The following is a 27106-nucleotide window of genomic DNA, read 5'->3' on the forward strand; positions in this document are numbered from 1 at the left end:
AAATGTTGTCAAAATTTTATTTCAATTGAAATTTTTGTAAAAATTTTATTTCTATAGGAAATTCTTGCAAAATTTTATTTCTATAGAAAAAATTTTGCAAAATTTATTTTCTATAGAATTTTTTGCAAAATTTTATTTCCCTTCGTTTTGTTTTGTTATTGTTGGTTTTGTTCTTAAAGCATTGTTGTTGTTTTTTTATTGCAGCTTAAAACCTCACATTGACTAAACTACAAGTGTAGCTTAACCAACAGAGGAAAAGAATGTTTGTCAAATTTATTTGGGCAAAGCCCAAAAAAGGTTTTTGTATGATAGCCGGCTATAGAAAATTTTTGCAAAATTTTATTTATATAGAAAATTTTTTCAAAATTTTATTTTCTTTAAAATTCAGTCTCTTGACAATAATCTTCCAGTGAAATTTTTGTTGAAATTTAGTAAAAAGTACCTTTCCGCTCAAAAAATACCTTTTTTGTACTTTCTTAAAAATTGTATTTTCCATCCCTGAGTGAGTGACCAAAATTTTTAAAAGAATATGCACGTTTGGAAATATCTCTTTATTGCACTCTCCAAGTGCTTCCATCGCTGAATTAGGCAGGTTCTTTTCGCAGGTTTTGCGCCATTTCATTTACACATGTGTGTTTGTCTGTTTCGTTGTTGTTGCTATGGCCAAACAAAGCGAGTCATGTTCACAAAAAGAACAACAAACACACATAAAAAGCAGAAATACATTTTCCAAAAATGAAATTTGTGGTGCGAGAACAAAAACAATTTGTTTTTTCGACCGTCGTTTGACGGGCTTTTCAACTAGTATTCTAGGATTTGTGCAAGTTTTATAGGTAAGCGTTTTCAAAATAAAACCTTCAGCTTTCCTTCAACATCTTCGATAAGATTTTTCTATGCAGCTAAAAATATATATTTATTTATATAAAAATATTCATTCATTTCGGGGGGGGGGGGGTTTGATCCCCCTCATCCCCCCCTGAATTCGGCCTTGGTAGTAGGGCATGATGTACACTGAAAATATTTACGTGATATTAAAAATTACACAACCTCAATTTTAGAACGCGCAATTTACACACTATTAATGACAAATTTCTTTAAAATAATGAAATTGTAATTAAACGAAAGTTTATAATCTTTGCTTCAAAAAATTGTGTTATTAAATTTATGACACAAATTTTGAAAATTTGCGTCCCTCAGCTAATATCATGTGTCTTTGAGCTAAGGCATATTTTCCTTAAAGTAAGAAAAACAATTTTTATTTAAAGAAATCGTCCTTAGACTAAATGAATTTAGATTTAAGATAAAAAACGCTTCAAATATAGGCTAAGACTTATTTTAAGGATCTTGTATCTTTGAATTAACATTTTTATACCCTCCACCATAGGATGGGGGTATACTAACTTTGTTATTCCGTTTGTAACACATCGAAATCCTATAGCCCCCTTATAAACGGACCCCCAAATTTGTCTTGTCGATCCTCTAAGAGAAGCAAATTTCATCCGATCCAGCTGAAATTTGGTACATGGTGTTGGTATATGGTCTCTAACAACCATGCAAAAATTGGTCCACATCAGTCCATAATTATATATAGTCCCCATATAAACGGACCCCCAGATTTGGCTTGCGAATCCTCTAAGAGAAGCAAATTTAATCCGATCCGGCTGAAATTTGGTACATGGTGTAAGTATATGGTCTCTAACAACTATGCAAAAATTAGTCTACATTGGTCAATAATTATATATAGCCCCCATATAAACCTATCCCCAGATTTGGCTTGCGGAGCCTTATTATTAAAGTTTAACCCCCGTCACCATTCTATGGTGGTGGGTATAAAAATCATTCTAAACGGTTCAGATTTAGATATAGCTCCATTTTATGTGTCGCCCGATTTTCACAAATTTGACCATGCGTTGGGTAATTTTATAAACAGAAACATTTTCAATAAACGTATTGCTGTTCACAAATAAAAATGCAAACTCAGTAATATAGTTGATGACATGAAAAGGCGGCACGACAAATTTTAAACAAAATTGTTATACCCTCATTTCCAACTTATGTAAGATTTAGAAGTAATAAGGTATTTAAAATTTCCATTTAAGCCGAAAACTGTTATAAACAAAAAATGCGAAACATTTACATAGTACTGTAAAAGATGGACACCAAATACTCGTATAAGAAACATAGAGGATTATGAGGAAAACGATATTTTCTGCCATAAACTATCTAAAATTGGACCTATTACATATGTTAAGCTCTGCAATGGATTCATGCACTATAAACAAGTAAGAGCATCATACACACATTTTCTCTCTCTCTTTCTCTCTTTCTTAAATATAGGTATCTGTTAGCATAGAACGAAACCACCGGATATATGAATGGAAGCCAATAAAGAAACATTTTGCATACAAGTTTGCAAGCATGCATGCATGTGCTGGCACCAAGGCAAGCAGCAGGCATGCATGAATATGCATGCTTTGCAATTTTATGCAAATAATGTAAATGGAATGAATGTACAAAGACGACCAGCAAAATATGCAGGTATACAAAACCGGCTAATGAAAGTCAGCCCCCTCCCAAAAAAAAAAAAAATTAAAGATAATTCAAGCAGCAACTGGCAAACCAACGAGAATCCTCCAATTACGAGAACTACTAAAGAACCGCATATCATCACTTAGACGTTGGTACAATCCGTTTATTTATTCTGTGTGTTTTTTCTTTTTTTTGTTGGTGAAAGGAAAACATAGCAAACTTTTACCATCCAACTAAAACTCTAAATGAGTTTTTGTACTCTTAAGCTTTTGGAAAATTACACTTCAAATCCATTAACCGAAAGCTTTAGAGAAAATCAAATTGTCTTACATGTGGAGGTAGTTTAAGTTTGTGGACAAGGCTGTGGTTGTGTTCGTTAAGTTGATGGTAAACCATTAGCAACATCACCATATAGCAAGCAATTTAAATGTAATATGAGGTGAAAGACTGAAAAAAGAGTGGCTCATTTATATATTTCTTAGAAATATGGTAACTATATCAAAACATGTATTAAAATATATTTATACACGGGAATTTTTTATATATAGCGATGTTAGGATATGCAATAAACAAAGATAGAATAAATGATATGTCACAAATGATTTTGTGAAATATTTCATAGAAAATCTTAAAAAAACTTTACTTTGATCCAAACAGTTTCGCCTTCACTGATGGATTTTGGTATTGACTCTAAGCCGAGAAGCAGCATCTTTGCTTCTTTAAATAAATACATTTTTGAAGAAGTCATAAAGCTTTATACATATCAAGGCTCTATAAAATTTAAATTCGAACATATGTACCATTCATCGGATTTTTGCGATATTTTAAAAAAGTTATTCAAAAACAAATAAATGTCAGTTTAATGACACAGTGCAACACAAAAATTCCAAACAAAAAATCGCTTATCCCAGCCGAAAGTACTCCATGAGAAGAGAAAAGTAATTTCTGGATTTTACTAGATTGGTTGTCGTTCGTCTATTATGAGCCTCTAAAATTTTGTCACCAAATTCCATTTTGAGCACTTTTCGTATGGACATAGCTCGGAAAATGCTGTGACTTTATTTTTGAGGTATTCAAAAAAGTTGTAGCTCTTGACTCGGCCAACAAAAGTGCTGAATATATTAATTCGGAAATTGTTCATCTTAATGCCCAAAACCGCAAAAAATATCGAAAAATATCACTTTTATCACCGATTTTTCCGATTTTTGACTACTGTTCTTGAACTATTGAATATTTTACAAAAAAGTCAATGGAAGAAATGTAGCCTATAAAATAATGAACAACTTTGTAGTACATTCTAACTTCTTAGGGTTAGACGAGTGGACTTTAAAATGGATTGCTTTACATAAAAGAAAATTCCGTGGAATTGAGGTCAACGTGATTTCAAAACAGCACCAAGGCAAATATGCAAAATCGTCAAAATAAATCAGAGGCTATATTCGAAGCTGTGATGCGAATCCACTGAATTAGATGTGAATAAAGAAATTTTGTGATATTTTGACCAATAAATAATTTTTAAAATTTTTTTATGATTTTTAATGCATTATAACGCTTGTCTGCAATGCTTGACATAAAATATTTTCAAAAATTCGCAATTTTTTCAGAAAGGATGTCGCATTTTTTTCGGCAAAATTTAAATAATTTGCACTATTTTATTAATTTTTAATCTGTTTTTAACCCATTTGAAACAATATAATTTTAAATTTCACATTAAAAATGTAAAAAAAGCGGATTATAAAAAATTGACTCAAATGAACTTCCTGTGCAGTTAAAATAAAGAACATCTTTGGGAGGACATTTTTGGAAGTGCTTTTAAAGTTGTGCCTTAAGAAGAACTTCCAAATTTTTTGCTGGGAGATTAATATTTGTATAAGTTTTGGAGAAGTCTTACAAAAACGATTGTAATGCGTTTACTAAACGGCAAGAGTACCTTAACCAATAGAGGAGAAGCATGGTTGGCAAATTTAATTGGACAAAGACCTGTAGGCTGCAAGTTGGTTAAATGGGCGTTTCTGAATTACCACATTTCTCATCAGAAAGCTTTACTTGAAGCAAAACTATCAACCAAATATCAGAATAAATTCGTATAATTCACCAAACCCAAAGTGAATTACAGTTGAACCTTCCGAAGTCGTCTTTGCCTTAATAAGTCATTATTTTCCTTTGCCAAAGCCAAATCATAGATTTCAGTGAAGTGCTTGGATTCATTTTATACCCACCACCATAGAATGGTGGTTTGTCATTCCGTTTGTAACACATCGAAATATCGATTTCCGACTATATAAAGTATATATATTCTTGATCAGGGAGAAATTATAAGACAATATAACGATGTCCGTCTGTCTGGCTGTCTGTCTGTTGTAATCACGCTACAGTCTTCAATAATGAAGCAATCGTGCTGAAATTTTGCACAAACTCGTCTTTTGTCTGCAGGCAGATCAAGTTCGAAGATGGGTTATATCGGTCCAGGTTTTGATATAGTCCCCATATAAACCGACCTCCCTATTTGGGGTCATGGGCTTATAGAAATATTGAGGTATTTTATGACCATAAAGAGGTGTGCCAAAAATGGTGAGTATCGGTCCATGTTTTGGTATAGCCCCCATATAGACCGATCTCCCGATTTTACTTCTTGGGCTTATAGAAACCGCAGTTTTTATTCAATTTACCTGAAATTGGAAATCTAGAGGTATTGTAAGACCACAAATACGTGCGCCAAAAGTTGTGAGTATCGGTCCATATTTTGATATAGCCCCCATATAGACCGATCTTCCGATTTTACTTCTTGGGTTTATAGAAACCATAGTTTTTATCCAATTTGCCTGAAATTGAAAATCTAGAGGTACTTGAGGACCATCAAAAGGTGTACCGAAAATGGTCCGTATCGTTCCATGTTTTGGTATAGCCCCCATATAGACCGATATCCCGATTTTACTTCTTGGGCTTCTAGAATCCGAAGTTTTTATGCAATTTGTCTGAAATTGGAAATCTAGAGGTATTTTCGGGCCATAAAGAGGTGTGTCGAAAACGGTGAGTATCGATCCATATTTTAGTATAGCCCCCATAAGAACTATCTCCCGATTTAACTCCTTGGGTTTCTAGAAACCGTAGTTCTTACCCGATTTGCCTGAAATTGTAAATATTGTGGTATTTTAGGCTCACAAAAACGTGTATCGGATTAAGTTTTTATCGGTCCATTTGGTAATGCCTCCATATAGACCGATTTCACTTCTTGAGGTTATAGAAGGCGCACTGATCATGAAATTCGCTTGTAAATGTAAAAATGTAAAATTTCCAGATTTTATTTCTCGGGTGAAAATCTACAGATTTAAGATTTCAAATCAAGACGTTATTTTATAATTTTCTTGCACACTCACAAGAGATGTTAATGATTCCTCTAAAACTCAAACAAAAATGGTTCTTATAAATCCAGAAACTGATATAGTCCTTATTGGCGAAATCTTTAAATTTATCTTAGGGAAGTGTCCTCAAGCCCTCCTGAAATTTCAAAGGAAACCCTAATATTTGGTTCATGGTGGTGGGTATTTAAGATTCGGCCCGGCCGAACTTTCTGCTGTATGTACTTGTTCTCTTTCTCTTTGTTCTTCATAAATTTGACAAACATTCACTTCCTCTGTGGGAAAAAACTCATGTAGTTTTTTGTTGGCATTTTATCTACCATTTACGAAATGCATCCTTCTAGTGAACTAAAAACAAAGAAAAAATTTTAGACACCAGATCATTACCATTTCAATCACGCTGTAGTTCATTCTTTCTATATTTGAGAAGTCTATAAAAAAAACTTTCTTTGTTTAGTTAGCATTGAACTTATTTGTATGCCATTAAAATTTTACAGGCATTTAGTTCATAAAATTTTTGAGACATACTTAAAATAAAGGAAAAATCCGATGGGCTGGGGAGAATTTCTTACAAAATTTTAAAAATAAAGTAAAACAAAATAATTTTTGTCGCAATAAATATTAGTTAATTTTAGCATGTGTACAAACTATCTGGGTACATTTTTATACCCTCCACCATAGGATGGGGGTATATTAACTTTGTCATTCCGTTTGTAACACATCGAAATATTGCTCTAAGACCCCATAAAGTATATATATTCTGGGTCGTGGTGAAATTCTGAGTCGATCTAAGCATGTCCGTCCGTCCGTCCGTCTGTCCGTCCGTCCGTCTGTCCGTCTGTCCGTCTGTCCGTCTGTCCGGCTGTCCGTCCGTCTGTGGAAATCACGCTAACTTCCGAACGAAACAAGCTATCGACTTGAAACTTGGCACAAGTAGTTGTTATTGATGTAGGTCGGATGGTATTGAAAATGGGCCATATCGGACCACGTTTACGTATAGCCCCCATATAAACCGATCCCCAAATTTGGCTTGGGGAGCCTCCCGGAGCAGCAAAATTCATCCGATCCGGTTGAAATTTGGTAAGTGGTCTTAGCATACGGTCTCTAACAACCATGCAAAAATTGGTCCATATCGGTCCATAATTATATATAGCCCCCATATAAACCGATCCCCAGATTTGACCTCCGGAGCCTCTTGGAGGGGCAAAATTCATCCGATCCGATTGAAATTTGGTACCTGATGTTAGTATATGGTCTCTAACAACCATGCAAAAATTGGTCCATATCGGTCCATAATTATATATAGCCCCCATATAAACCGATCCCCAGATTTGACCTCCGGAGACTTTAGGAGGGGCAAAATTCATCCGATCCGGTTGAAATTTGGTACCTGATGTTAGTATACGGCCTCTAACAACCATGCAAAAATTGGTCCATATCGGTCCATAATTATATATAGCTCCCATATAAACCGATCCCCAGATTTGACCACCGAAGCCTCTTGGAGGAGCAAAATTCATCCGATGCGGTTGAAATTTAGTACGTGGTCTTAGTATACGGTTTTTAACAACCATGCAAAAATTGGTCCATATCGGTCCAAAATTATATATAGCCCCCATATAAACCGATCCCCAGATTTGACCTCCGGAGCCTCTTGGAGAGGCAAAATTCATCCGATCCGGTTGAAATTTGGTACCTGATGTTAGTTTACGGCCTCTAATAACCATGCAAAAATTGGTCCATATCGGTCCATAATTATATATAGCCCCCATATAAACCGATCCCCAGATTTGACCTCCGGAGCCTCTTGGAAGAGCAAAATTCATCCAATCCAGTTGAAATTTGGTACATGGTGTTAGTATATGGTCTCTAACAACCATGCAAAAATTGGTCCATATCGGTCCATAATTATATATAGTTCCCATATAAACCGTCCCCAGATTTGACGTCCGGAACCTCTTGGAGGAGCAAAAGTCATCCGATACGGTTGAAATTTAGTACATTTGGTCAATATATGGCCTCTAACAGCCATGTAAAAATTGGTCCATACCGGTCTTTAGTTATATATAGCCGATGACTTATTACACAAAAACTGGTCCATATCGCCAAAAATAATCTACCAAAACTTTATTTCCATAGAAAATTTTGTCAAATTTTATTACTCTAGAAAGTTTTGTCAAAATTTCATTTCTATAGAAAGTTTTGTCAAAAGTTTATTTCTATACAAATGTTTGTCAAAATTTTATTTCCATAGAAAATTTTGTCAAAATTTTATTTCTATAGAAAATTTTGTAATCTACCAAAACTTTATTTCCATAGAAAATTTTGTCAAATTTTATTACTATAGAAAGTTTTGTTAAAATTTCATTTCTATAGAAAGTTTTGTCAAAAGTTTATTTCTATAGAAATGTTTGTCAAAATTTTATTTCTATAGAAAATTTTGTAAATAATTTATTTCTATAGAAAATTTTGTCAACATTTTATTTCTATACAAAATTTTGTCAAAATTTTATTTCTATACAAAATTTTGTCAACATTTTATTTCTATAGAAAATTTTGTCAAGTTTTTATTTCTATAGAAAATTTTGTCAAATTTTTATTTCTATAGAAAATTTTGTCAAAATTTTATTTCTATAGAAAATTTTGTCAAGGTTTCATTTCTATAGAAAATTTTGTCAAAATTTTATTTCTATAGAAAATTTTGTCAAACTAGATTATATACGTATTTAATTGGCTTTTTTTGTTTAATATATACCCCGTATGGGCTAACTTACAATTTAGAAGACAGTGTTAAAAAGTTTTACGATACCTTGCCATCGGCAAGTGTTATCGCAACCCAAGTAATTCGATTGTGGATGACAGCCTTTAGTAGAAGTTCCTACGCAATCCATGGTGGAGGGTACATAAGATTCGGCCTGGCCGAACTTACGGCCGTATATACTTGTTGAAACTATTACGTTGTTGTTATTGATCATATGTGACACAATGTTCCCTCTACATTATATTGCATCGTGTCCACAACTTTTTCCTAAAGATAATTTTGAAATTTTATCATCTATCATAGTGAATAGTTTCATCTAAAATAAACAATTGTGTTTTAGGGTCATTAGCGAATTAAAATCATCTATAGGATTCATTTCTATTGTATTCTTAAACATTCGAGTCGAAAAAGGTGCATTGAGTGTATGGTCTTTTTCTAAATCATCTTGTACCAAATCTCCATTGACATCACAAACCGTTATGAAGTACTTAGTTCCTCTACTAAAAGGATCATCCAAGTTTTCCTAGAATCATTTTGCGGAAATAGTTCTTTTCCGTACAATATAACCAAGATTCTTTTTCCTAATTTAATATGTAATTTAGTCCTTTAATATTTTCGCTTACCGTAATAGCCTTGAAGTGGCTTTAACAATTTCGTAGCAAACACTTTGGGAGTTAACTGGCATGAGAAGTTTCTAAAGAAAAATGAGATTAAATCATTTTTAATAATTCACCAGAGATAATGAAGGTAGAAACATTCGCTAAGTGCGTATGAGAGAGATTATATTGGATTGAAGAGATCTCGTAGAGTAAAGATAGACTCACACACAGAGACACTTATGGAAACTATTTGCATATCTAATGAGAAATATTTCCGTCAATGCTCGTACACTTGTAAGAGAGGGGAACCCTTCAACTCATTTGAACGACAATTTGCAACATTTCCACTCACACACACATATATATATTCACTCGGTGAGACAACATACTTGCTCTCACTCTCCTGTGTGTGTGTGTGCAACGTTGGGTCTGAACTCATTAATGTTAAGTGCCTAAAACTTTTTGAAGCATATTTAACTTAAAAATATGTTCATAAATTTTGTTTTCGGCTTTGAGTTTTTTTTTTTTTTTGGTTTTTGTGAAAAGGTGCCGCTCTAAGTGAAACTGTAGGAACAACGGGGCGGCGATGGTTCACTTGGATTTTATGGATTGTAGTGGGAAGCTGAAAGTTTGCTAAACTGAAATTAAAAATAGTTTTAAATGCTTTTGAAGATGTAGCCGAGGGATGGTGAGGGGTGGGGAGAGTGCGAGTATTCGTTAGGTTGCTACATCATCGGATATACTAAAATAGCATCACATTTAGCTCATTTAACAGTTCAACATAGACCATCAGCCAAAGCTCTTTGGCCAGGAACTTTTGAAGAGCAACAAAAACTGTGACATTTGAAATAAAGTTCAACTCAGATTCAGAAAAAATGAGTAGGTGAGTGAGTTGGAGTGTAATACTTTAACACAAAATCCTACAAAGGCATTTAGGTTGCCTGTTGGCTGGCGGGGCGCAGGGTATAGAGGGGAATTTATGGCCTTGTTAATTATTTATGCACGCAATGAATTAAAAATCGTTTTGCCAAATGTATGCAAATGGCCAGGATTAAAGTTTTATTAGGCATAATCACACATACTAGCACTCAAATACACATCCATTCTCATATGTACTCCACAAAACAGTTGAATTCAAAGTTTCTTTTAAAAAAGAGTTTTAATGCGAAATTTCTTTTGAGTGCCACTTTGTCACGAAAAAGTTTGTTAAAGTTTTTTTTTGTCAGTTTTGTAATCTCAAAGTTGATGCATAAAAACGTTGAAGCTTTGAAAAGGGCCAATTATATAGAAAAAAGAATAGCTTTTATGTAAATGTATGTGTTTTTTTTTATTAATTTTCTTGGCATACGCTGTTTTTGTTAGTAAACATTCTTTGTTGTTAGTATACCATTAAATGTGTTTTTCCTAGCGTAATATTTTCTTAATGACTATCATTTAACTTACCTCGATGGTAGAGTCGCGAATGTAGATTTCTTTGGTATCATTGGGGTTGCGATCTCGTGGTCTATAGGTTATGCGATAACCTAAAAATTCTCCTAATATCGTATCGGGTGGCGGTGGTTTCCATGAAATATATACAGAGGTGGATGATGTATTGTGGGCTGCTGTGGGTATTGGTTTACCCGTAGGAGCTGAAATTATATATAAAAGATTCAATGAAATTTTAATATAGAAAAATATATTCAATTATTATATTGGTTTTTGTACCATACACTGTTAAAAATTTTATTTGCATTAAAATATTCCAATTATATGTATTCAGGGTGGTGAAAGTGTAATGCAACAAAGTAAAGTAACTGTCACTTGAATAAATCTGCCAGCTGTCAGACAAGCGGTGATAGCAAACTGAAGGGAGCCACCTGTGGTGCAATGATTAACACGCCCGCCCTGCGTACATGTAGAAACGATGATGTAGAAATATAGAAATGATAAAGATGGTTCCTCGTCATATTGATATAACACCCTATTTTATTACTTGAGTATATACACTTAAAAAAAAAAAGTGAACTCTCTATTTCACTAAAGCCAATTTAACTTTATTTTAGTTCATGAAATTATTACGTTTGGAGAAAGTGTCCTTTATTCTAATAATTTTAGTAAAATTAACTAAAACCGATAAAAATTTTAGTAAAATTAACTACGTTAGTAAAATTAACTAAAACCGAGGAAAAAATATACTTAAATGAAGCATAAAGATTAAATAAATTCGTGTCTTCCACAAAATAGTTCAGAATTTCTTTAAATTTGTAAATGTGTCCAAAACTGCGTCCATCATGAACTTCGTATGTCACTAAAGACATTCTTGCAATTTTGAACTCCAAGTATTCCCTTCAAACTACAAAATTTTCTTTAACAAGTGAAACAACTTAGTAATAAATTTTAAATTTTCTTGAATTTATAGAAAAATAATAATGCAAAAATTGGCCCACATCGGTCCATAATTATATATAGCCCCCATATAAACCGATCCCCCGATTTGGCTTGCGGAGCCTCTAAGAGAAGCAAATTTCATCCGATTCAGCTGAAATTTGATACATGGTGTCAGCATGCGATTTTTAACAACCATGCAAAAATTGGTCCTCATCGATCCATAATTATATATAGCACCCATATAAACCCCCGATTTGGCTTGCGGAGCCTCTAAAATAAGCAAATTTCATCCGATCCGGCTGAAATTTGGTACATGGTGTTAGTATTTGGTCTCTATTCACCATGCAAAAATTGGTGCACATCGGTCCATAATTATAGATAGCCCCCATATAAACAGATCACCAGATTTGACCTCCGGAGCCTCTTGGAAGACCAAAATTCATCTGATTCAGTTGAAATTTGGAACGTGGTGTTAATATATGGCCTTAAACACCACGCACAAATTGGTCGAAATCGGTCCATAATTATATATAGCCCCCATATAAACAGATCACCAGATTTGACCTCCGGAGCCTCTAAGAGAAGCAAAATCCATCCGATTTAGTTGAAATTTAGTACGTGAGTATATGGTATCCAACAACCATGCAGGAAGTGGTTCATATCAGTCCATAATTATATAACATATAGCTCCCATATAAAGCGATCCCCAGATTTGACCTCCGGTGCCTTTTGGAGAAGCAAAATTCATCCGATCTGGTTGAAATTTGGTACGTGGTGGTAGTATATGATATTTAACAACCATGCCAAAAGTGGTCCATATCAGTCCACAATCATATATAGCCCCCATATAAACCGATCCCGAGATTTGGTTTTGGAGCCACTGCTGGAGCAAGCTGGTATGACAAAATTTTTTATATAATTTGTGGATTTTATGAGGAATTTTTTTTGGTAGATTTTATGAGGAACTTTTTAATTTTTGGGCATGAAAGCGTCCCAATTTGTGTACAAGAGCGAATAAAATACTGACAAGACTGATAGAGGACACATAAAATTTGGCCTGGCCGACATTTCGGATGAACACACTTGTTTATTTAATTAAATTATTGATGAGGATAATTAACAATTTTTTATGTATTTTCTTATCAGATTTAATTCATTGTTTAATTTGATGAAAAATAAATTGTATCAGATAATTGGTTACTTCACTTTCGTCACTTTCAAACAACTCTTATTGGAAATATGTTGGTCATATTTTTGTTTTGTGAAGTTGTTCTTGTTTTTTTTTTGTCGAAACTTGAGATCCTGGTTAACAGAAGTAAAGCTGGCTATTGCAAACTCAAAAGAAATTGCAGAATGCATTAGCTTTTTTCTCCTATTCCTTTCCCACTTATGGCCCTCCAATTAGCTATGGCCCATTAAATAATATTGAAATTTGCTTTTATTCCACCTACAAAGATTGCGAAAAACATTTACAGTCTATTAAAATATCCCAAAAACTGTTGCTAGTCACGCAACAAAAGGGAAGGCGAAAAATGGAAACATTTTTATCTGCTGACTAAGAACCGCACTTACCGCGATAACCATCAGTAACACTAACTGTGGATAATAACATGGCCAAATCTAATATCAAACAACAGGAGATGTTGTCAAACAAATCCCAACGTACTAAGTAACATGGGCATAAGCACCACCTTAACCCAGAAATAAACGCAAACCACCTGCTGTTACCAATGTCAGGATGTGAATAGAATGCCATATGCCGCCACACACACACACACTAAGGATGAAGGTAAAATGGATAAATGTGTATATGTGCACCATTATACACCAGCACCACTAAAACAAAAAAAAAAAAAAAAAACAAAACAATAATAGCAACAACTATATGGCGCTTTTAAATGGTCCTATAAGGGCAATAGTATAATACATGTGAATAGTGCGTCCGCATTCGCCTTTACAACATTGGTTTTTAGTTTTATACCTTGTGCATCTAATGCAAGTGCAAGTTCACCTCATCGAGCAGATGCCAGCGACTAAAATTCCTCATATATTTGCCTCAGCACTTACTAAGGATATACATTTTGATGCCATTACAAAATACAATATTGAGTGGCTCCTTAATGAGGTGGTCGACTAAAATTTTTCAGTTTTTTTACACCCACACTCTCATCTAATGGCTTCAACCATGTGCCATTCAATGGCACCTCTTTACGATGTGTGAAGTGCGTGCACTCAATATACCAAGGGGAAATATTGACAATTTTTCTTAGCACCTAATGGCCCGGCAAAATGTTTGCATGTGCTAAATATTACTGCCACTTCATGAGAGGAATGGAGAGAAAATGAAAATGCAGGAAGTAAAATTGAATAATGTGATTTTGAAAAAATTTAATTTATCCATCCACGAATGGTTGGTTGAAAACAGTAATCCTAAAATTTTTATCTTAAATCTATATATTTTATAGTTTTAAATTGTTGCATGGTTTCCTTCAACATCAAGGTAAACAACAATCCACTGAAAAAACTTGCGGGGTTCTGGTTCGAAGAAAAAAGTTCATAATTGTGTGAAGGTTTAAAATTTGAGTTTTATGTAAAATATTATTATACTCGTTTTTTTAATTTTTTCATCGTCTGAAATTAAAAACAAATTAATCAATTTCGGCTTTAAGCTACAGTGGTTAGCAAAACCAAGTGCATGTTGACCACTTAAGAGTATGCTTTATTTGCTTAATAAAGACCGTCAATCAAGTCCAATTGCTACAAAATTTATTTCATTTTTACTTTATTTCTTGATAAACAAAACTGTACATTCCGATAAAATATACCTATACTAATGCATTTACTAGAATAAACAAGTATATATGGCCGTAAGTTCGGCCAGGCCGAATCTTATGTACCCTCCAACATGGATAGGGTAAAAACTTCTACGAAAGACTTCATCCACAATGGAATTAGTTGGGTTGTGGTATCTTAAATCGTCCATACGTAGTATATATTAGACAAAAAGGGTATGTGTAGGTAAGTCTACAAATAATTACGAATCGATATGGACTTTTGCATGGTACGTAAGGAGCCAGAATTTAAATATGGGGGTTGCTTATATGGGGGCTATATACAATTATGAACTTGATATGGGCCAATTTTTGAGTGATTGGGGATCGATTTATCTGAGGGCTATATATATATAACTATAGACCGATATGGACCTAGTTAGCCATGGTTGTTAACGGCCATATACTAGCACAATGTACAAAATTTCAACTGACTCGGATAAAATTTGCTCTTCCAAGATGCTCCAAAACCAAATCTCGGGATCGGTTTATATGGGGGCTATATATGATTATGGACTGATATGGACCACTTTTGGCATGGTTGTTAAATATCATATGCTACCGCCACGTACCAAATTTCAACCAGATCGGATGAATTTTGCTTCTCCAAAAGGCACCGGAGGTCAAATCTGGGGGCTATATATAATTATGCACCGATTTCGAGCAATTATTGCATGGGTGTTTGAGGCCATATATTAACTTCTCGTGCCAAATATCAACTGAATCAGATGAATTTTGGTCTTCCAAGATGCTCCGGAGATCAAATCTGGTGATCGGTTTATATGGGGGCTATATATAATTATGCACCGATATAGACCAATTTTTGCTTGGTCTTTAGAGAAGATATACTAACACCATGTGCCAAATTTCAGCCGGATCGGATGAAATTTGCTTCTCTTAGAGGCTCCGCAAGCCAAATCAGGGGATCGGTTTATATGGGGGCTATATATAGTTATTGACCGATGTGGACCAATTTTTGCATAGTTGTTAGAGACCATATACTAACACCATGTACCAAATTTCAGCCGGATCGGATGAAATTTGGTACATGGTGTTAGTATATTGTCTCTAACAACCACGCAAAAATTGGTCCACATCGGTTCATAACTATATATAGCCCCCATATAAACCGATCCCCTGATTTGGCTTGCGGAGCCTCTAAGAGAAGCAAATTTCATCCGATCCGGCTGAAATTTGGTACATGGTGTTAGTATATCTTCTCTAAAGACCAAGCAAAAATTGGTCTATATCGGTGCTCCTCCAAGAGGCTCCGAAAGCCAAATCGGGAGATCGGTTTATATGGGGGCTATACGTAAAAGTGGACCGATATGGCCCATTTGCAATACCATCCGACCTACATCAATTACAACTACTTTTGCCAAGTTTCAAGTCGATAGCTTGTTTCGTTCGGAAGCTAGCGTGATATCAACAGACGGACAGACGGACAGGCTCAGATCGACTCAGAATTTCACCACGACACAGAATATATATACTTTATGGGGTCTTTGATCAATATTTCGATGTGTTACAAACGGAATGACAAAGTTAATATACCCCCATCCTATGGTGGAGGGTATAAAAATGTAAGTCTAAACCCAGTAGCCCATAGTACCTACTTTTTTCTAATTATGGTTTTAACTCGTCTTGAAATACTTCAACTAAGATTTTTATTATTTCTTTTGGAATATCCGACTACTTGTGCTGAGCTTGGCTCTAGATCTCATCTATTGTTTGGTGTTCTTTGATGTAATCTCAAGCACCTTTTAACCAGAGACCATAAATTCTCAATGGGATTGAAATCGGAGCCTTCTGAGCATTTGAGAACTATTTTATTTTGTAAGTATGCTTGGGTTTTGCTGTCTTTTTGAAAAATGACTTGATCCTCATGGTGGACGCAAATCTCCACAAATGCAGGCAAATTTGTTTGCATATTTTCATGATTCCTTATCACTAACCAACGGCCAAATGTTTTACCATCCCCATATCATGAAGATATATATGGGAGCTATATCTAAATCTGAAGCGTTTTCAACCGTATTCGACATTCATAGTAAAAATGTTAATTCAACTTCATGTTATAAATTTCACGCACATCCAAGTAAAATTCTGGCTTCTGGGCGTAAGTGCGTATCGGCCGAAAGCTATATATGGAAGCTATGTCACGGACAGACGGATATGGTTAGATCGACTCAGGTGTCCACCCTGAGCATTATTGCAAAATACACCATGTGTCCATCTTGCCTCCTTCTGGGTGTTGCACTAACTTATAATACAAGAAAACAAGGATTTAGGTATGGCGAAAAGTTCGGGCAGACCGAATTTTACGTACCCTAATAATTGTAACATTTGCCTGAAACATATAGAGTCAGTTTTTATTGGGGATATATGACCCATTTTTTCGTCCATTCTAACTGCATCGACAGCGACAATTTGTACCAAATTTCAAGCCGATAGCTAGGTCGACTCAGAATTTTACGAATATATGTAACATATATATATTTTATGGAGTCTAAGATCAATATTTTGATGCGCTACACATGGAATGGCCAACGTAGTACATCACACCTCTAATGATGGTGGTCATAAAAACAGAGAATAGCAGTAATTCAGTCTGACCTTATGGAGAAATAGTACTACTAAGCTATACTAATTTTAACCACCCTAATGTATTGATGCATGACCTAAAGAAATGATTTGCAGAGCAACATAACGATTGATGTAATGACAGAAGTAATGTGATGGGGTTGGTGTTGGTGTTACATTTCATGTTTACATTGATTGAATAATTTTGCGTGTTATATTGTTGCTGACACTCTACGCAGTCTTTTACGCACATGCACACGCACTTACAGCGATATTCATTCATATATCTCATCAATGTGCATGCACATACCCAAATAAATATCCTTTCACTACTACATTCAGTGCCAAGTGTAGCAACCCACAGTTTATGTGATTGGTCTATGTGTACGTGTAAATGTGAACGCACGCGTGTGTATGTGTGTGTGATTGTTAAACATAACATTATCCAGTTCATGTGGTGTAATTGACATTCTGATGTGGTGAGTGAGAGAGAGAGAGAGAGAGAATGAGAGAAGAGATCAAGTGTATGGTATGTGTGCCTGTATTACAAGAGTGTTGGGTTCAATTGACGCTTTACGCTGTATGACACAGCTCGATTTGTTGTTCAGCCATTGAATGGTTTAAGCATTACGGCATGTTCGGTAGTCATCACACGTACATTGGCGGCCTGTCTACACACTAACACTAGAACACATATTCACACACTCACTCATATATGATAACACTTCTACTTGCAGGTTAATCGAAAACTTTGTCACTGTTGCCCCCAAATACACTACAATTGCAATCAAAACATACACACACACTCACACATACAAACTACTATTCCACACTGTATGGCTCACCCTTTCATGACTACCGCAACCACTCACGTACTTTACACTTTTGCTCTCACAAATTTAAATATCACACATCGTCTCTATCTGTGTGTAAGTGTGGTAATGGATGGAAGCATAGAGGGGTATTTGATATTTGTTGCCAATTTTCTTGTTGCTGTTGATATTTTATTCACATTCGTTCACACATTTGCTTACACACGCACACATATATTTATATATGTGTTAACCATTGCAAACATAGTGGTTATTTGGTTGCGAGACATACATGCTCATACACACATAGACAAATACATGCACATATCCGTTTCCTACGACAATTCCTGTATACGTAACATTTTTATTGCAAAATTGGCAACATTTGCGGTTTTTTTGGAGGCAGAACATAGAAGAGCACAAAATTTCAACTTCATTTTACCCAAATATCAAGTTAGACTTTGCACTAAGTAAGTGAGTGAGTGAGCTGAGCGGGAGGACCAAATGAGTGCGTATTATTACATGTTGCTTTAATACCTCGTTCCCCCCGATAAAAAGGTATTAACCTAGTCCATATTTACATTAACCACATTCTCAGCCTTTATTTTCGCTACGATTATAAACGCCTGTATATGTGGGCTATTGCAATACGAAAGTATGTCAACTATTTCCGGTTATTTGTGATTATTATAGGAATTTTCTCAACCGGACTGACAAAGCGTTGAATTAAAGTTCATGCGTGTCCGGCATAGTAATTGCAGGTCAAGTACATTTAATTTGAAAGGAAAAAACAAGTGTCGTGAGTTAAATCGAATTAGAAGGTAAATGAAGTTGTTGAGAAATCCTCTTGTACATGGTATTTTTCCAGATACTTTTGTTATGACACGCATGATGGATGCATGTTGATTGTAAACTATTTTTCGATTGGTTGGTATTTTGTGAGCAATGTTTGTATTTGTTTTTCTTGGAGTTTGATGAATGGTTTGCAATACGTAGAGGTATGCAAATTGGTTACACATAAACGAGAATTAGCCTCAAGATTGGTGCTGTTTAGGTAACATTTAAATGCAAAATAGAAGGGATAAATTGGAACGCTTGGGAGCAATTACACCACTAAACATACGAATGATGACTGCTAAGGCTTATTTAATATTAACGCTCTAACATAAATGTGAAATCTTTTCGAATTATGACTTTTTCAGTATCTCAAGATTGAATACAACATACACAAAGACATAGCAAGATATGTCTTTAACAAGGGATGCCGAGGTAGGATCTCAGAACCGTAATATAAAAATTTTAATAAACATGACTCAATTATTATACCCTTCACCATAGGATGGGGGGTATATTAACTTTGTCATTCCGTTTGTAACACATCGCAATATTGCTCTAAGACCCCATAAAGTATATATATTCTGGGTCGTGGTGAAATTCTGAGTCGATCTGAGCATGTCCGTCCGTCTGTTGAACAGAGATGGTCTGTATCAAACTTTTTTAGGTTTGCGACTGTCGCAAAGTTGTAAACGTCACATACGCGTCGTAAATGTAGAAAAAGTAACAAAAGTCGCAAACTGAAAATACTTTAGTCGCGTCAGCTAGGCAGCGAATTCGATGATATCCAAGACGATGGTATTTGCGAAGAAGTTTCAATTCTTAGGAATGTTCACAATTTTCGGTTTTTGTCCCTACATTTTCCCTATTGCCTTTGGCACGAGTACAGGGTAACCGTGGATTTTCTCGTCCTTTCTTAGCTTTAAGTTCAGTCTCCTGTTCAATATAACCCCCAAGGTATTTTGCACACTCACCAACGGGAATTTCGATACCACCTAAGAAAATAGGCTTGACCATGGGAAAACCTTCACAAATTTCTGCAGAAACTCACAGCGAATGCTGTCAAACTAAATTTGGTTTTCTACAGTAGGTTTACGACTTTTGCGACATACGTATTATACCGTCGCAAATGTATGTCGCAAAAGTCACAGTTTGTGACAGGCCAACCCTGCTGTTGAAATCACGCTAACTTCCGAACGAAACAAGCTATCGACTTGAAACTTGGCACAAGAAGTTGTTATTGATGTAGGTCGGACGGTATTGCAAATGGGCCATATCGGTCCACTTTTACGTATAGCCCCCATATAAACGGACCCCCAAATTTGGCTTTCGAGGCCTCTAAGAGAAGCAAATTTCATCCGATCCGGCTGAAATTTGGTACATGGTGTGAGTATATGGTCTCTGACAACCATGCAAAAACTGGTCCACATCGGTCCATAATTATATATAGCCCCCATATAAACCGATCCCCCAATTTGGCTTGTGGAGACTCTAAGAGAAGCAAATTTCATCCGATCCGGCTGAAATTTGGTACATGGTGTTAGTATATGGTCTCTAACAACCATGCAAAAATTGGTCCACATCGGTCCATAATTATATATAGCCCCCATATAAACCGATCCCCCGATTTGGCTTGTGGAGACTCTAAGAGAAGCAAATTTCATCCGATCCGGCTGAAATTTGGTACATGGTGTTAGTATATGGTCTCTAACAACCATGCAAAAATTGGTCCATATCGGTCCATAATTATATATAATCCCCATATAAACCGATCCCCCGATTTGGCTTGTGGAGCCTCTAAGAGAAGCAAATCTCATCCGATCTAGCTGAAATTTGCACAAATTGGCCTACATCGGTCTATAATTATATATAGCCCCCATATAAACCGATCCCCCGATTTGGTGGAGACTCTAAGAGAAGCAAATTTCATCCGATCCGGCTAAAATTTGGTACATGGTGTTAGTATATGGTCTCTAACAACCACGCAAAAATTGGTCCCCTTCGGTCCATAATTATATATAGCCCCCATATAAACCGATCACCAGATTTGACCTCCGGAGCCTCTTGGAAGACCAAAATTCATCTGATTCAGTTCAAATTTGGTACATGGTGTTAGTATATGGTCTCAAATACCCATGCAAAAATTGGTCGAAATCGGTCAATAATTATATATAGCCCCCATATAAACCGATCCCCAGATTTGACCTCCGGAGCCCCTTGGAAGAGCAAAATTCATCCGATTCGGTTGAAATTTGGTACGTGATGTTAGTATATGGTATCCAACAACCATGCAGGAATTGGTTCATATCAGTCCATAATTATATATAGCCCCCATATAAACCGATCCCCAGATTTGATCTCCGGTGCCTTTTGCCGAGATTTGGTTTTGGAGCCTCTTGGACGAGCAAATTTCATCCGAGTGAGTTGAAATTTGGTACATTGTGCTAGTATTATATGGCCGTTAACAATCATGCCTAACTAGGTCCATATCGGTCTATAGTTATATATAGCCCTCAGATAAATCGATCCCCAATCACACTAAAATTGGTCCATATCAAGTGCATAATTCTATATAGCTCCCATATAAGCGACCCCCGTATTTCAATTTTGGCTCTCTACGTACCGTGCAAGAAGTCCATATCGATTCGTAATTATTTGTAACTTAACTATACATAACTTTTTTGTGTAATATATACCACGTATGGACTAACTCACAATTTAGTAACGATGTTAAGAAGTTTTAAGATACCACAACCCAAGTAATTCGATTGTGAATGACAGTCTTTCGTAGAAGTTCCTACGCAATCCATGGTGGAGGGTACATAAGATTCGGCCTGGCCGAACTTACGGCCGTATATACTTGTTTTATGATCTAAAAAGTAGGTTGAAGGAAATACACGTATATGGCAATGATTTGGCGCCAAAAGGTTCGTTTCTTTACTTCAAGTTTTGTTTTTATATGAAGGAGGAATTTCGTACATGGTGGTTAAAAATGTTCGTTATTTTAACAACGCATTATGAAAATCGTAGAAAAGGGGAAAAATGTAGTTGTATTTTTTTTGAAATGTTTAACATTACATGAGCGAAAATTCCGCAAAACTGAGGTCAGATTACAATTAAAGCTTAACTTGCCTATAAAGAATAAAAACATTTATAACTAGAAGGTGTGTTTCAATATATTAATTTTAATGTACACTGAAAACAGTATTTAAGGATTACGCAACCTTAATTTTAGGATGTGCAATTTACAAAATATTAAGGACAAATTTCTTTAAAATAACGAAATTTTAATTAAAGTTTTATTTTGAATTTGAAAACATTTGTTACTTTCCGTTAAAATTTGGATTTTCAAGCTGGCATTTGTTTGTACGTGAATAGCGTTATTAATACACCGAGAAAAAAAAATAAAATTCGATAAATGAGATCTGCAGCCTATTTTTAATTTTATTGATCCTAGATTTAAAGACATATAGATCGTTAAAAAATTTCTTTATTTTAAAGAAGCCGCATCTTTGGCTCGGAATCAATACAAAATCCTTAAGGGAAGGTAAAAATGTTTGTATCCAAGTAAACTTTATTTAAGTGTAGTTTTTTAATTGAAACATGATTTCTACTAATTTCGTCGAGTTTGAGTTTGGAATTTTAAATTGCGTTTAACATGTTGATAAAGGACCATGACAAAAAATTAAAAAAAATTAAAATAAATCTTTCAGTATTCAGTACGCAAAACCTAAATTTAAATTTCCTAAAGGTATCACCAATGGAATTCTTGGCTTTTTTGGCTTAGAATCAATAGGAAGACCCTTGAGATTGGATAAGCTTTATTCCGTTGCGTGAATGTTATAGTTCCAAATATATGTCAAAAGAGTTTCATGCAAATTGAAATTAATCTACCTAAATGAATAATTCACGTTGCCATCCAACCAAGTAAATAAAACGAAAACAACCAAAACTTTAAAAAAGGCAATTTTAAAGACCCACGTTGAGCTTTAACTAGCCTTTGGCTAAGATATCTTTGAGTAAAATTAAAATGGATTTTTTTTCTCTTGATGAAGTTGTTTTTGTTTTTATACTGCAGTTGTTGCCTACCAACCACAACAATGTTGCAATATACAAAAGATATTAAAACTGGAAGTAAATATGTTCACCATGTTGCTGAGGTGCCGATAATAAAGAGTGAATGTATGAGTGAAAAGTCCTTTTAAACTTTTCCTCTGTATGTTGCTCCGGTGTTTTTTTTTTTTTTAATAACGTACGTCGTATACACCTCACATACCCCGCTACCATAAAAACTCCCATTGTTACTCGTATACCGGTGCTTATTGTTGTTGTGTCATTGGGGTATTTTTAACGTTAATGAAGGAACAAATATATCCTGTACTCAACTTTAATGCTACACACACACACCTACACTCATACATCTACACTGCTAGTTTCTTATTGTATAACAAGAAGAGGCAGCAAGAGTTAAGCAAAATTGTTGTGCGGTTTCAGAAGAGAAATATAACAAAAAAAAACCGACTCGCCTTATATTCAGGATGAAAACACATTTTACAACGCCCTTCACTTAAAACTCCCCCAAAAAACGACAAAGTTGTCATTGTAAGAATCTCTGGCATATAAGGATTTTCATTGTAGGACCAAGCAACCTGTAAGTGGATATAATTAAAATGGTAGAATGGAAAATATGCTTGAGAGAGGATGTATATGGCTGGTCGTCAGACAACAGCTGAGATGGATGACCATTTTGTTGCGTTATAGGTTACACTTGATTGGCCTGACTACGTCAATGCTAATATAAAACTTAAAAGCTTTTGCTTTCCCGAAACTGCATGGATGGTGGCACACAGTGTCTGGAGTTAGATTTAAATATCCAAAAAAAGGGAGAAACTTTAGAAGGAGATGTTTTGTACGTCAGTATGCTAGAGCTTGAGAATTGTAAAGTGAAATTATTTTCTTGTTTAAAATTTGGAAAAATCGATATTTGACCATTACACTAGAAAACTCGAAAAAATCGACTTCCGTAGCAAATTTGGGTTTTTGAATGACTTTGGATACATAATAATTTTCTAATAGATTGCAATATCTAATAGATACAAATAGATTAGTCGATTAGTGGATCCGATTCTAATTTCAAAAACGCCAAACGTCAATTATTCCAATTTTCATTTTCGAAAGAGTAAGAAAACAAAAACATAAATTTCTAAGAGTTCAACTAGTACGAAAATCTTGGTGCCCCGATGAAAAAAAAAAAAATCGCCAAAATAACAAATGAAATAAATTGCCAAAATTGGGAAATTATTTCATTATGAAAAAAAAAATCCATAAAACCCTGATGAAAAATATGGTGGTATAAAAATGCGTCCCACGAAAATAAGCCCCAAAACCCAAATCCAACAGGGCCCCAAAAATGCGACGACGAAGTCTATGAAAATGACTCCCAATATTGCAATTCATGTTTGAAAATCGACCCTAAAGAACAATAAGGGCTCATTTTCAATTTTGATTTAAACGACCGTGTAGAAATGAACCCCAACTGTTGGTTCGCATTGGCTTACTCGGGCGATGGCAGACTATTTTTATCACCTTGGAATTGTGATAGCCCACTTTGGACTCCATCTATAGGGAAAAGTATACACACTGGCCGAAGGCCAACCACTTATATCACTTTGAAACGGCGTGTTAGCCCACGTTGCAATAGCAGAGTCAATTTTGACTATGGACATAGGACAAAGCCTTGAACACCGGCTAAGAACCATCTGCTCTGCGGTGGATTATCCTCTCAGTGACACTTTCGTTTTAAAGCTTCTCTAAGTTGTTTCACTGCAATATGAAACGCCGTTCGAACTCGGCTAGAAAAGTGATCAGAGAGAAGTTCACCACTGTGGTATCACAATGAACTGAATAACCCAGCACAAAAAAACCGTCGCCAAAAATGGAGTGAGAATGTTCTTTTTGGATCCAGAAGTGGTGCAAAATTGGTTCAGAATCGATTAGTTTAACATGGGCTTATCATAGCACGGATGTCCAGCACGAAGGATATCCATCCTATGAATACGAAGAACAATCCAAAAATCGAAAATTGGGGCTCATTTTAAATTGACAAATTTTGTGTTGTTGTAGTCCATATAATTTTTTTGGGTCGTACTTCATTTAGATTTTTAGGCTCATTTTCATGGGGCCCATATTCATAGTACCAAGCTTAGTGCCATGAAATAAACCCCCATGTAATAAATTCCTACAATCACAAACGAAATAAGTTTCCAAAATTAGGGAGTTATGTCATTATGAAATAAATCCTTTAATCGTTTTGAGAAGTTATTCCCCAAACAACGAAACAAATCCCAAAATACCTAAATGAAAAGTGTACCCACATTTTGGGGACTTATTTCTTTAAAATAATCAAACAAGAACGACAAAGAAATACATGTATTTGAATTTCATATTTTTTATATATATGGTGAGCGCCAGTTAATAAATAATTTAACTTAATTTTTAAATTATTAATTTTAGTTCATTGCCCCCCTCCCCCCCCAACCATTGGTCCAAAGCATACATAGGAAAAAATTGGAAGAAATTTCTTCAAATTAAAGTCTTAATTGAGTTTTAAAAAATATTCAATTAAAGATTAATTGAAACAAAAATCAATCACAAAAATTAATAGTAGCAATTATTTTTTTTAATTTGATCTATTAATTTTTTAATTGATTTTCAATTAACTTTTTAATTGATACTACAATTTCTGTGATTGAAGACATTTCAATTAAAAATTATTTAGATAAATTTATTTTTTGATTGAAGAAATTTTTTTTTGTGTATTCTACCTTTTCAACACTGTGCAATATTGGTTGATTCCCTGTATATAACACCCATAGGCTGTTAATTTATTTTTTTTCTTTTTCTTAATTTTCTCTTCAATGTTGTCGAAATGTAGATGTTATTTTGATTGTTGTGTTGTTGTAGGTGTTGGTGTTGTTAGTGCTGATGGTGCCCAGTGTTGGTGGTGAGGTGGGTGAGTGTATCGGAGAAACTCATCAACAATGTTGCAAAAATAAACTTTTAACAGAAAATGTTTTTTAACACAACCGACTGTTGTTGGCTCTGTAGCTTATTGTTATTGCTTTTTACGTCAGTTTTTTTTTACGTCTCCATTGTATCGAAGTGGGCTAAAGTTTATGTTCCATTAGGGTGTATGTGTGAGAGTGTGTGCCCCATTGCCTTTTGTCCCTTAAAAGGTTTTTTGTTTTACTTAATTTAATATTATTAAATAAAAAGTTTTGTCCGTTGGCGACAAAAGGTAATATGTCAATCTCCACACATATGCGTAAGAGCTGTTTTTTTTTGTTTTTCTCATATGAAAACCTGGCAGTTGTAATAAAAGATTTTTTTCCATAAACTTTAGATTATGATTTTCATTTATTTTTATTTTGGAACCAAGAAAGGTCTTAATTAAATTAAATAATTATGAACCCATTTACAATGTAAACTTAATAAAATGAATGCAAACAAATAGTAAAGTGGTGAAGAAGTGTAATGTAAAGATTTTACAAGATGAGACTTTTTTTGGAGGATATAGAGTAGAAGGGACATTGCTAATGACACACTGAAAAACAAGCCAATTTAACATGGATTCTTGGAAATTATTATGTTTTAGTAAAAATTTGGACAATATAAGAATATTTTCTTCGCTTTGATCATGTTTGTTTACTTATGTTAATTGGACTAAAAAGGATAAAAAAGTTCTCACCAGCATAACTCATGTAGCCAAAAAAGCAAAGTAAAATTGGCTCAGAAGCAATGAATTTTAAATGGGCTTGGGAGTCACCTTTTTAAACAGCAACACCATAGATTTCGCATTAGTTCTTTAAGTTTGATGATGTTTCAGTATTAAAAAATCTTAGCTTTTTCTACTTGTACACTCAAAAAATAGTGAACCCACCAGAAAGCAATATTTTGATTAATGTTAGAAAAAAGGTTAATTTTAAAAATATCTTAAGTAATCTATATTACAAACGCACATGTCGCGCCGATTACACAAATATAAGTAAATATTTTCCACAAATTTAAACTAATTTATTAGACGTAATTATTTTCTTCTTCCTGTTAAAGAAAATTTCTTAGTTTGAAGCAAAAAATTGGAGTTCAAAATTGCTTCAGTGCCATACGAAGTTCAAGATGGGCCTATTATTGGAATTTTGTAAATCTTTGTGCTTCATAAGTTTGTCCCTTTTTTTATTTAACTCAACTATCGTGATTAAAGTCAAGGAAAATAGTTCAGAATTTTCTGAGACGATGACGGATGCCTACTTTGAGGGACTCAAGGGAGAATGTAAATTCGATAAGTGCCATCTGTATTCCAATTTTAATTTTGTAGAGCGTAAAAATAACCCAGAAGTTTTCATTTTTTTTTTATTTTATAGAAGCGGAT

The 27106-nt window shown here is 34.7% G+C and overlaps 1 protein-coding gene across 1 annotated transcript in view; it reads right to left on the minus strand.

The window, feature by feature from the left end:
* Positions 1–27106, minus strand: part of Ptp99A (Protein tyrosine phosphatase 99A) — an 873279-nt gene that overhangs the window by 445018 nt on the left and 401155 nt on the right. The window contains exon 6 of the mRNA XM_075294575.1: positions 10692–10879. Coding sequence (XP_075150690.1) covers positions 10692–10879 — 188 coding nt within the window. The remainder of the gene's footprint in view (positions 1–10691; positions 10880–27106) is intronic.

Source organism: Haematobia irritans, chromosome 1 (genome assembly GCF_050003625.1).
Source record: "Haematobia irritans isolate KBUSLIRL chromosome 1, ASM5000362v1, whole genome shotgun sequence".
In the NCBI taxonomy this organism is placed as follows: Eukaryota; Metazoa; Arthropoda; class Insecta; order Diptera; family Muscidae; genus Haematobia; species Haematobia irritans.